The 12,750-nt window shown below is 40.1% G+C and overlaps 1 protein-coding gene across 2 annotated transcripts; it reads left to right on the top strand.

Annotated features, from left to right (window-relative positions):
* Positions 1-12,387, top strand: egln3 (egl-9 family hypoxia-inducible factor 3). Of its 2 annotated transcripts, none has more exons than XM_062523545.1 (5): positions 1-714; positions 7,198-7,317; positions 7,817-7,953; positions 10,627-10,700; positions 11,000-12,387. In XM_062523545.1, the coding sequence occupies exons 1-5, from the start codon at positions 109-111 to the stop codon at positions 11,029-11,031; spliced, it is 969 nt and encodes a 322-aa protein (XP_062379529.1). In that variant the 5' UTR covers positions 1-108; the 3' UTR covers positions 11,032-12,387. The 2 variants fall into 2 exon arrangements, with proteins under 2 accessions (XP_062379529.1, XP_062379530.1); XM_062523546.1 differs by lacking the exon at positions 1-714 and adding an exon at positions 1,157-2,066.
* Positions 12,388-12,750: the final 363 nt, after the last annotated feature.

The raw sequence follows: 12,750 nt of genomic DNA on the forward strand, positions 1-12,750 counted from the left end.
ACATGGCACTCTTCACGTAGCGCTGCGCAGAAGAGGCACTCAGTTGTAGTTGGGCTATCTTGCCAACAGTAGGCTAGTCTGCCGTGCTGAGCCCAACACCACAGCCAAATGGACGACAGCCGTGGAAATGACAGCGCAGAATATGCTGCTGAAGATAAAACAATGTGTACAAGACGTGGTTTTGAAGGATGGGTTACCAAAAAATCGAGCGTAAGTGTAGCTGACACAGGTGGAGATGTTACACACAGGGGATACAGCAGGTGCCGGGACCTGATCTCGGCGAATGCAGAGAAACCTGCAGTCGAAGACACTGGGAGTGGGGTTAAAGATTGCCCCTTCAGGAGACCTCTCAATCACAGGCCAAAATCCAAGGAGCACAAACGTCTTAACACCCACAAATTAGTTTTACATCATATAGGACCTTGTATGAACACATATGGCCTCTGTGTAGTGAACAACTTTCTCGGGAACAAAATTGGTGATCGCATTCTACAAGAAGTCAAAAACATTTACCAGGGTGGGGGAATGCAAGATGGGGAACTAGATTGTCAGACTCCACGCAAGAACAAATCTATTCGAGGGGATAAAATCAAATGGGTAGGGGGTAATGAAGAAGGATGCGAAAATATAGGCTTTCTTCTAACAAGAATGGACAAGATTATCATGCACGCCAACGGCAGACTGGGAAATTACAAAATTACATGGAGACACAAGGTCAGTATGGATTGGATTGTTCAAAAAAATACTGTTTGGTTTCTTTTTAGTTCCCATCCACCCTTTATTTGTATTTTTATTGTTTGTAACACTAAGTTTTTTTTATTAAGTCTTTGTTGGCACGAAATAATTATTGCATTTCAGAGTTCAGTTCCAGTTCAGAAACTAGGTCATAATTTAATGTTGATATCATTTTCCTTTTCTCCTTCAGAGATGTGTAATTGCTGTGACTTATTTGAAAAGTCTATAGATCTGCATATAGATGTATATACTTGTCTGATTCGGGTATTCCACAACGATGGAACTTCTTTTTCTGCGTCTCTGGCAGTGTGCCGCGCGCGTGTTGAAACGACTTCAGACTACAGTAGGTTACGTTCGTGCTGCGTGGAGTACATGCGTCTAGTGCAGTCCTCAATGGCGGTGGGCACGCCTTCTGCTTCTTGACATAACCATTTATGTGCTATTTTCATCTACATGGCAACAGAGGAGTAGAATATGGTTCATATGGCACAATAACTACAGTGATGATACATTTTGTGATAGACTATAAGGAAGTATATAGGCATCTGCACAAACTGCAAAGTGAAGTGTAGACTCGGCTAAGGTGTTACAGCGTGCAGGGACGCTCGGACGTTATGCGCACATTAAGATCTCTCTTTTTTTTTAAATTGCGATTAAGTGGACATAAATTCATATATTGTGTTTGTGAGACTTTCGCTCTGAATCTATTATTCCATTCAACACACTTTCGCGGCTCTGGCAAGAGTTTCTAAACACGCCTCTTTGGAAGTAGACTACTATACATCCCGCACGTTCCACCGATTTGCAGGTGCTCTCATCCATAGCGAAAAAGCAACATTTTGTACACGGTTCAGTTTGAGCCTTAGCTATGCACTGCATGTAGATTTTTAAATATCATACCGTTTTAGTGGATGATGCTCAGTGTATTTAACGTTAATAACAGTACGGACACTGAATTACAGAACAGACTGAAAATGCCATTTCTTCAACAAAGGTTGCACTCAGACTTAGAACAGTTAGTTGTGGACCAGATTGTACCATCGCTGTTGGACCAAGGCTTCTTTTTCGTTGACAACTTTTTGGGAGAGTTCGTTGGACACATTGTTTTGGGTCAAGTGAAGAACATCCACCACGCAGGTCTTCTGAAAGATGGACAGCTCGCTCGTCGAGGCTTCGGAGTGTCCAAAAGAAACATAAGGGGGGACAAGATCGCTTGGGTTAGTGGAGCTGAGAAGGGATGCGAGGCTGTGAATTTTCTTCTGACGTTAATCGACAATTTAATTTCCCTTTGCATTGGACAGCTTGGAATAAAAATTCGCGAGCGGTCGAAGGTAAGCCACTGACTGAGCATCATCTCTTTGACGTAGCCTATATGGGCATATGCCAGCTGACTTAAACTGAAATACTGAAAGCCTTCTTTTGGCATTTTCTGTGAAACAGAGTTGATATGGTTTGGTTTAAAGTGACACATTACCAAACTGTATATTTGCCTTCCTGTCATGGTTTCACTCTTTTCTTTTCTCATGCTCATGTATTCAACTCGGCACAGGCATTCTGAAGTGGCCTGTCTAGCCATATAACGTGAGACACATGAATATCTCTGACATATCCAGCCTTTTGGTGTCATGATCCATACATGATAAGAAAGCTGTGCTGTGCTGAGAAAGACAGTCTGTTGTTGATGCATGTGGATGATGACCTGTCAAACCACAAACACTCAGACCTCAGAGTCCAACGTGACTTCCTACACAGGCAAGATCTGCTTTGTCACAGGAAGTCCAAATTAAGGCAAGAGTAGGAAGATCTTGAGTTTCGCTCCAAGCTTTTATTAGTCGCAGGGTACTTCCTTGTCATAAAGAGCTGAATGTATTTACATCCTTCAACAATCTCATACCGGTTGCCCTTTGTCCCAGTGTCTTTAAGGAAATACTGACTTCATAGAATTAGAATTAGCATCTCTATGATGATATGAATAATGCATGAGTAACTCTTTGCCAGGAGGAAAGAAAAATGGCAAAACATATCTGAATTCATGTATGTTGAGAAAGTACTTTTGACCTCTAACATAGAGACATATTTGGCATTTATGTGCCATGTCTTGTCACATCATGTAATTGAACTGCCCTGGAAATCACTTTAATTAATAGATACTGTTATGACTGTTATAATAAGCCAGTTATAATGGAAATGGAGCCAAAGTGAGCAGTGATGTGTATGGGGTCTCTTTCTCTGTTTCTTAGAGATGAGTGTCAGTATCAGAAGACTGTGTTAAATGTGGGAAATAAGGAAAAATTACGTTTTACATGACCGGATTTACTTTGTGGTTTAATCTACTCCGTCTCTGAACCACAAAGCAGCAAACTGCAGGGTGTTTTGCCCTGCATGAGGCAAGCTATTTGCAGGACAGATCCTCAGCCAAAAGCAACCGCAGGGAGCCCTGAAATCAACATGGACCAGTGGAACCTGGAGTCCACAGTGATCTCGAGTCCTGCGGGCTTAAGGCGGTGTGATGGAGAATTAGAAAAAAAAAGTTTGTTTTTTTTTTAACCAAAAGTTATCCACGGTTCCTTTGTGACTCACATGTCTACAACAGATAACATCCAGCTAAAATTAATGTTTGTGGTGCTTTGGATAATAGTAAGTCTTTGTACACCAGTTTACTCACACCCACAAATCCCACAATGAAAATAGGAAATGAACTGAGTGAAAAACAACATCTTAAAAAACAGACGGTGATGAGAGGGCTTGCTGTTGAGCATGTGTCTGTCACGCTCAACACGTAGCACTGTCATTAAACCTTCATCTGTCTGGCGTGGAGCCAGACCTCCTCCCACTCTCTTCCTGTACCCCTCCTTTCTCTCTCTCTCTCTCTCTCTCTTTCAGCCTTTATCTTTCTTTTGCTTTGCTTGATCTTTATCACTTACTACTCCCTCTCTCTCTCTCTCTCTCTCTCTGTCTGTCTCTCTCAATGGACTGTCTATTAGCCTCTTCTCTGTTTTGTTATCCTTTCCTCCTTTTCCCTGCCCTCCCCCTCTCTGTAGTCCCCCCCCCCCCCCCCCCCCCCCCCACCAGCACGTTTACAATCTGACATGATGGCAACACACACGTATGCAGCCTTCATTGTGGCCATGTGATTTGTGGTGTATCCCCCCTCTCACAAATGTAAACAGGAGAACAATTGAATGGTAAATGCGCTCGGGTCCCACGTTGCACCCAGTGACGTGAACATCTGGGGGGTTTATGGGGTGGTTGCGTGCAAGCCTGCAGAGTTCATTGTGAGGCTACAGTGGGTTGTGCCAATTGAGCACGTCATACTCTGTCATCAGATCCCCTAATCTATCACAGTTGATATAAACAAGTAGTCAGATAAATGCAAATAGGCAGACAAATTGCCTCATGCAATTATGTATGAGATATATCGACAGCTTGCTATGTAAATACGACCCAATTTTGTATTATAGGACTAATGAGTGGAAGCACAACATTCGCAGGGATTTATTTTGGAATATTGTTCCAAATCACCAACATCACTGTTCCTGTGTCAGCAAAGTGAAATGGTTGGCTTCACAAAGTCAAATTCAGTGACAAAGTTTAGACAATTCTACATTTGTTGTGTGCTGGAACATTGCATGTGAAGAATAATCAAACATCTCAGCTGCTGCAAGGGTTAAGACAGGCTGTGTTTACTGTTCAGTGTACTGCTGACAACAGAACAGCTTGTTAAAAGTGTAGTGCACTGAAGTGTGTTGCAGGATTACATGCATACTCATGTCCCTGTTCTGGGCTCCATGTTTATTTCAGTGGATTTTCAGTATGCTGACAGCACCTGGCTCTGAACAGAGTTAACAATAGCTGATTCGTTTTTTGTTATTTTTTTTTTTTCGTATGGGAGAGGAGCACAGCATACCCTCTGACATTTGTCTCCGGCTTTGTGCTGTGTCGGCAGATAAGGAAATACCTGTGAATTGCGGCGAGAGGCCCAGATTCCGGCGCAGATTTATGAGGCACGTCTCGTGTCGGCCCCTGCCGCGTTAGCGATGTGGGTTTCGGCTAATCTGATGCCCTCTGACCCCGGCCCAGTGGGGAGGGTACGGGTTAAAAAGCTTGCAAACCGGCGCATGGAAAAGGAAGTTCTGTTTCCTGTTTGTATGTGTATGTGTGTGTGTGTGTGTGTGTATGTGTGTGTGTGTGTGTGTGTGTGTGTGTGAACGAGAAATAAATGAAAGGTGCTGATTAGTTATTGCACATGGGACAGGCCTCAGCATGGGTCTACGTGAGATGAAGTGTCATTGCTATGGAAGGTATTACATTACATTTGGCCGACGCTTTTTTAGCCCAAATTGACTTCCGACGAGGGAAACAATCAGGGTAGAGGGTGATGAGGACAAGTTAGTGCAGCCGAGTCCTACTTCCACAGTGTCCGTAGTCAGGTGGTAAGTCGAGCTGTATAGCACTACAAGAGGAGATACTTTCTGAAGAGCTGGGTCTTCTTGGAGAGTGTAGTTTAACCCTCATGTTGTCCTAAAATCTTACCGACGTTCGTTGTCCTTGGGGTCAATTTGACCCCAGCTAAAAAAACTCTCAAAAAATGATACAAATAATTTTTTTTACCCAATTTGTTTTGTGGTAGGTACTTAACAAGAGTGTAATAACCACCATCAAAAGCCATACAAAACAATCCCACCCCCCCACACCCCTTTATGAACCCTGGAACCCTGACTGGCAATATGGCCAATCCAGTGTCAACAGCCCAAAGGCTGACTTTTTGGACTTTTTCAGACCTGCCAAAATAACTTATATGTAATATGTACTTGTATATGCAATAATGATAATAACTACATGTTCTCATACTATTACAATAATAATATCCATAATTTGTCAAATATTCATTTTCATCATGTTTCATAAAAATGGGGTCAAATTGACCCCAATACCACCAACGTAACTATTTTTTTTACAGGACATTGGAAACATATTTTTGTGCAAATTTCATGTTTACTCTGTTGTACCCTTCAAATGAGGAAAAGTCATGAAACTTGAAGCAAAACAAAAAAAGTGAACCATATATTTTATGATGTTAAACACTGCTTGGGGTCAAATTGACCCCAAGGACAACATAAGGGTTAATGCAGTTAAACCAGGACTGGGCAGTTCACAGGTTAGCCAGTGTAACGCCATGTACATTGTCATCATATTAAGTACTGCTTGACATGATATGACGTGGGAGCTTCAGTACATGATGCTAGAGACTCAGTTCATTAGAGCCACTCAGTTCATTTCACATGCACTCTCACCATTATGGAGGATGAGGGCAGATCTTGTTATGGGGCTTTTTCATTGCATGGTATCAGCTCCACTCGACTCAACTCTACTCGATTTTGGTACCAGGTGTTCGTTTTCCACTACAACAATGTACCCCCATCAGCTAGATGATTGCCATAGCAACGCTGAAGAAAACAATTGTAATGTCATTATCGTCACCTTTTAGTACCAGCTCAGCTCGCTTGGAACCTTAACAGAGTTTTTGCTAATGGAAACCCCAAAAAAGCGAGTTGAGTCGAGTTGAGTTGAGCTACCATGTAGTCACATTGTAGTGGAAAAGCCCCATTAGTGTTTTTGTCTTATGCAGGCACCTGCACGTGGTTCAGCACTATCAGTGTGATATCCTCTTTGTTGAAACATTGATCTATGATGATGTGGCCGGTTGTTTTCCTGGCTTTCCTGTCCACGAAACCCACAGTGTTTAACCAGGAGAAATGTGTACGTGCAGATATTTGTGTTCCCGGTGCAGTTTTTCATGACATGCATTGCATCATGTGCCAGAGACAATAGAGCTCTCTGTTTGAGTCACTGGAGTGGGTCTCAGTCTTCCTCTTTTTCAGAGCAGTAGTAAAGCCAAAAGAGCTCTTACTGCTTCTCCTTCACTTTCTCTTCCCTTTCTGTTTGGATAACACTGTCACACAGTATTCGTTTGAAGCTCTGCTGTAAATGGATGAGGAAATACTAATGTAGTTTAGATAGTGAGAGTAAAGTGGCATCTAAAAGGGGTTAAGATAAGTAAAGAATGAGGATGTCATAACTTGCATAGTAACATTTCTGGTTTCAATAGCTAGTGTCAATTTCACTGCATTCTTTACATAGTAAACATATGCATGTGACAAATAAACATCATTGTATCCTTGTAAATTCCATTTAATGACATTATAAACAGTATTATGGTTAATCACACATGTTTTATAGCTACATGAATAATGAGAATACCAGAATGGCAACATGGAATTTGTTTGTCTATTAAACTACTCACAGTAGGCGATGTGTTGTGACACATTGAATTTTTTTTTCTTTTTTTGTGGAACTGATACTACTAGGACCACTTTCATTAGGTTCACATGTACCTAAGACATGCATGAAGTATGCTAATCAAACTCAAAACCCCCATGTGTGTTTCTCTGTGTTCTGTAGGCAATGGTTGCTTGCTATCCAGGAAATGGCACTGGCTATGTGAAGCACGTGGATAACCCCAATGGTGATGGCCGCTGTGTCACCTGTATCTACTACCTGAATAAAAACTGGAATGCCAAGGTTGGTCGCTATTCAATGACCTCTATTTAGCATCTTCAGATTTCTGAGTTCTACCCTCAACTATTCTGGTGTGTTTACCAATGACTTTTCCAATGAAAATGGCCAATCATGATGGCTGTAATGTTTAAAACTGCTATCTTGCATCCATATACAAACATTTGTATTGAACATTAAAACATGAAATTGTAATATGTATTCATTATCCTCTTTAATATATTTTAGCAAATTGTCAGAATTACACATTAATGATGAATTAGCCATAAATAATATATGTTGAGAAGTTGCTTTGGTATAATAGTACAACATAGTGTAAATTTTAACCTGCATTTAAATATTTGCTATGCATGGCATACATTGGGGTTAGAAATATCCTTGTTTTAGAAAGAACTGATTTCACTAAGCATTTTAGAATTACTAAGTGACCCCAAACATTTGAATGATAGTGCATAGTGTATCAAAGCTTAACAATGAGCCAATGTGCCTTTCTCTTTTTCCTCAGGAGCATGGTGGAATCCTGCGGATCTTTCCAGAAGGCAAATCCCACGTGGCAGACATTGAGCCCCTGTTTGACCGGCTGCTTCTATTCTGGTCTGACCGCCGAAACCCCCACGAGGTCCAGCCATCTTATGCTCAAAGGTATGGATCTCACCTGTGGCTGAAGTATTTACTCAGGGTTCAAGATGTCAATCAAGCCTTGACTTTGGAGTTTAAAAACTACTAAAACTAAGATACTTTATAATTTTGCATTAATTGTGCTGTACTATATGTCTGCTATAATATTCAATTAATAAGGTTTGAAGGGACTCGCATGAAAAAGCATATTACCTAGCATATAAATCCAGAATAATTTATGGTGTTAAGTTTACCTGTGCTCCTTAAATCATTCCCAGTTCAAGAATCACTTGAAAGATTTAGCATGTTTTCATAATGTGTTAAGAATTTTGTAAGCTCATCGATAATGTTACATCTTTCATCGTAAAAGTCAAGGCTGGAGATTATAATTAGCCTCCTTGCCAGACGTTATTGACACGGATTGGGGTGCTCCCTCTAAGGATTTGTTTAAGCACTTTCCCATGTTTAATATTTATTTTCAGGTGGTAGAAATATGATACATTAAAGGTATGAGTCTGTAGACTCATCCAATACACTTTTGGGCTGATCAGCTTCAGTGAATTGCTTCTCATGGTCATCTTGAAATGTTATTTGCATTCTGCAGTATTTTACTTTTTGTTTGACAGTCATTTTGGCCAATGTGGTAGGTTGTTGATAGGTGTGTGTTGTATAATTTGCCCGAAGCAGGTGTGGCCACTAGTAAACAAAGCCAACATGACCCAGCTTGCAAACCTACGTCAGAGAGGGCTGAAACAGCGTAGGTTAGTGATCAAAGATCTTTAGCAACATAGTAGATAAAGTGAGATGATTAGGTGCGTGTCTCCTACCGTTGAAACATTGTTTTTGCTGATTGACTGTAGGCTACTCTGTTAATGAATGATAGTTACTGGGGGTCCTTAAGTAAGTTCTATGAACTAATGAAGTTTGTACAAAATTGCTATTGCACATACTTAAGATCTCCCTAACGGTTTTCTTATTCATCCTCCTAAGTTTTGTCTTGTTGAAAGTTTGAAAATGTCTGGCCCGTGTATTTTGTTAGTGTTAGCATGGGCAGCCCAAATCATACACATACATTCCTTAAAGATACATAGTGTAGTGGATATCAGTTCAGAGCAGTTATGTAAATGTACAATGTACATAACAGGTGAAAGAGGAGACTGCATAACACTGTGTTCAGTGCTATATATAGATATTAAAGGGATATTCCGCCATTTTTGGAAATACGCTCATTTTCCACCTCCCCTCGAGCAAAACAATCGATATTTACCTTGTTCCCGTTCATTCAGCCATTCTGTGAGTCTGGCGATACAACTTTTAGCTTCAGCCTAGCATAGATCATTGAATCGGATTAGACCATTAGCTTCTCGCCTGCTAGCTTCATGTTTAAAAGTGACTAAGATTTCTGGTAATTTTCCCATTTAAAACGTGTCTCCTCTCAAGTTAGAAAGTGCAATAAGACCAACTGAAAATGAAACCTGGCGTTTTTCTAGGCTGATTTGACATGGAACTACACTCTCATCTGGCGTAATAATCAAGGCAACTTGCAAACGTACTTTAGGCACAGTGATATCGTACGCAGCATCTGAAAATAGTCCCCATAGACAACAAGCAGTAGTAGTGCCAGTAGGTTGTAAGTTGCCTTGATTATTACGCCAGATGAGAGTGTAGTTCCATGTCAAATCAGCCTAGAAAAATGCCAGGTTTCATTTTCAGTTGGTCTTATTGCACTTTCTAACTTGAGAGGAGACGCGTTTTAAATGGGAAAATTACCAGAAATCTTAGTCACTTTTAAACATGAAGCTAGCAGGCGAGAAGCTAATGGTCTAATCCGATTCAATGATCTATGCTAGGCTGAAGCTAAAAGTTGTATCGCCAGACTCACAGAATGGCTGGATGAACGGGAACAAGGTAAATATCGATTGTTTTGCTCGAGGGGAGGTGGAAAATGAGCATATTTCCAAAAATGGCGGAATATCCCTTTAAGAGCAGGTCCCTATAGCCAGTCTCTCAATTTTGACAAGAGATGTTCAATATATGCTACAGTACATCTTGCAAATTGTAAATGTAGGCTATTTTTATGCAATCACAATGCTACACTATTTTATGAGGACATTATTATTATTATACTTATTAAATGCATTATTTATATTGGACCCTTGCAAAAATGCAATGAATCGCTAACTAAAATCATAGGGGTAACTTTCAGTACACAACCTGTTCCATTTTAGTAGTTGTTATTTGTATATATACTGCCCCTTAGTGGCACTTTGGTGTCATTACAGATAGCAGCCATTTTTTATGTCACCACTGGTTGTTCCTCTTCTCACACTGTGCCAACACTTGTATTGTCTTGTTTATTTTTAGGAAGTGGTTGAAACAATGCACCAGAATATGCTGAACAGATATAACATTATTTGTTAATAGTCTAACAGAGACACATGTGGCATTGAAATTGAGATTGATGGTGGTATATCCATATCTGAGCTTAAAGTATCCTAGGGAACCGATTAAATATATAGTTTTCATAAGCAGTATATATATATATATATATATATATATATGTGTGTGTGTGTGTGTGTGTGTGTGTGTGTGTGTGTGTGTGTGTGTGTATTCAAAATGGATACACAAAATGATTTTCCTATCAATGATTGTAAATAATGGCTTGTCAAACACAAACGTGTATGTTTTCTTTCACAGGTATGCAATCACTGTGTGGTATTTTGACTCAGAAGAAAGGGCTGCAGCAAAAAGAAGATTCAGAGACTTAACAAGTATGACTGAGTGACTTATTGATCATTTGCAGAATTCTTAAATGAGTCTAAATCTAAGATAACACTTGAATAATAAATATCAGAATGTTTTGCAACATTGCATCATTGCAATCGTTGCAAATCGTTGCAATCGTTGCTTCCCTTGATGCTTCTGATCTATTTTTCTAGCTTTTGTCAAATGTATTTGATTAATTTCCTGTGATGGCCCTGTTGATGTGATTCATTTCCTTTGATGGCCCTGTGTGAGTGTTGGATCTTTCTTTACTGAACTCGTGCGTTGTGGATTCCTCTTCCTCCAGGCTCGTCTGGGCAGGATGGCAGCACACCCTGATCCACAGATGCCGGCGTGGACTGAAGTTACCACATGTGCAACTGTTCTCTGGATCAGAAAGTGGCGAAAGTCAGCGAGGGTCTTTGAGACCCCCAGTTTTCTTCCCTCAGTCTGTCCTGATCTCTGTGCTTCGTCCCACCCCAAAGTGGTACCAACACCTTCGTCACTCAGGAAGGAAGGAAAGATTTTGTTGGCAAGAACTTTCTAGAAATTGCATTTTTTGTTTTTGCATTTCTGTTGTTTGACCCGGCACACACATACATTTTCAAACAGGGTATTTGTTTCTTTTGTTATTAATACAAAGTATACCTACTCTGCAAAAAGTGACCGGCACTCACTTTCTGTCTTGTATGTACTAGCGTACCATTCTATTTCATTTTACACTAGTGACATCTTTTGGGATTTAAACAATTTGAAACTGTAAGTTTTGCTTTGTGTCGAACCATTCGATTGAAGCTCTGAAACAAATTGAGCTGATGAAACCTCCCTCTGAATGACAAATGGTGCACTGCACTTAAAAACAGCCCTGAAAAATGGTCCAGTAATGTCATTTTTTATTTATGAAGGTCCTGAAGAGTGAAATAAAAGATAATGAAATAGACCATTATTAAGGACGCATTAAATAACATAAACATGTTATTTAGCTTTTTATCACCAGTTAATTTTTTTAACACCAAAGGAACACTATTTAGAGTAAAGTGACTACTTTTTATTAATGTTGAAGAATTATATTTTGCATCAACTCTCTCCCAGATTTTTACTTATGTTCGCCCTGATCTTGTTTAATATGTTTTGTATATCTAGTATAAATACTGCAAGTTTGTAATCACGTCTGTAAATGCAGCTTGCAAAATCATTGTGTCAAAATGACTCGTTAGTATCAGAATATATTAATACCGGTATTGCCTATTTGATTTTGTTCCGTTGCTTTTTTTTCTCACTGTGTGGTAGTGCAGTCCATGAAGATTATTGATAAATCACTGGTTTATGTAACCAGCTCTGTTTACTGTTTACCTAGTTGCCATGATTTGCCTATGTAGGGGTTAGATATATGTTATCATGTAATCTCTCAGCCCCCCACTGTGCGTAGGCTTATGTGAAGCTACTGTCATAACCACCACTGATATTGTTCAAAATGTGTGTGTGTGTGTGTGTGTGTGTGTGTGTGTGTGTGTGTGTGTGTGTGTAAGCGAGAGAGAGACACTGCTTCCTACCGCTATCGCCCATGTTTGATAATGCACTGAGGCTCCAGGAGTCAGCTTGCATGCAGGTCATCAATGCTGTGCTGGTGTCTGGGTTGTTTGGTGTTTGGGTGTGTGTGTTTTTCTGCGTTTGACAAATAAAAGTAGAGTGTTTGGGAAATATGTGCCTGTGTTATTTTGTTTTTGTTGGGGGGAGGGAATGTGAACAAATTTGTAAATAGACAAATACAACACAACATGGCTTGTTGACAAATGCACACAGACAGACACACACACACACACACACACACACACACACACACACACACACACACACACACACACACACACACACACACACACACACACACACTCCATTATGAGGCTGAGACAAACGTACACATACGTTTTCATAAAGAACATTGTTTAGATAATAGCAATTCAGGTAATACAGAAATGTAGAGTTCAACTGAGATTTTTTTTGTTTGATTAGTGAAAAGTATTTCCAAATGCAAGAAATGCATTTATCTCTTGGTTT

This window comes from Sardina pilchardus, chromosome 20, assembly GCF_963854185.1.
Source record: "Sardina pilchardus chromosome 20, fSarPil1.1, whole genome shotgun sequence".
In the NCBI taxonomy this organism is placed as follows: Eukaryota; Metazoa; Chordata; class Actinopteri; order Clupeiformes; family Clupeidae; genus Sardina; species Sardina pilchardus.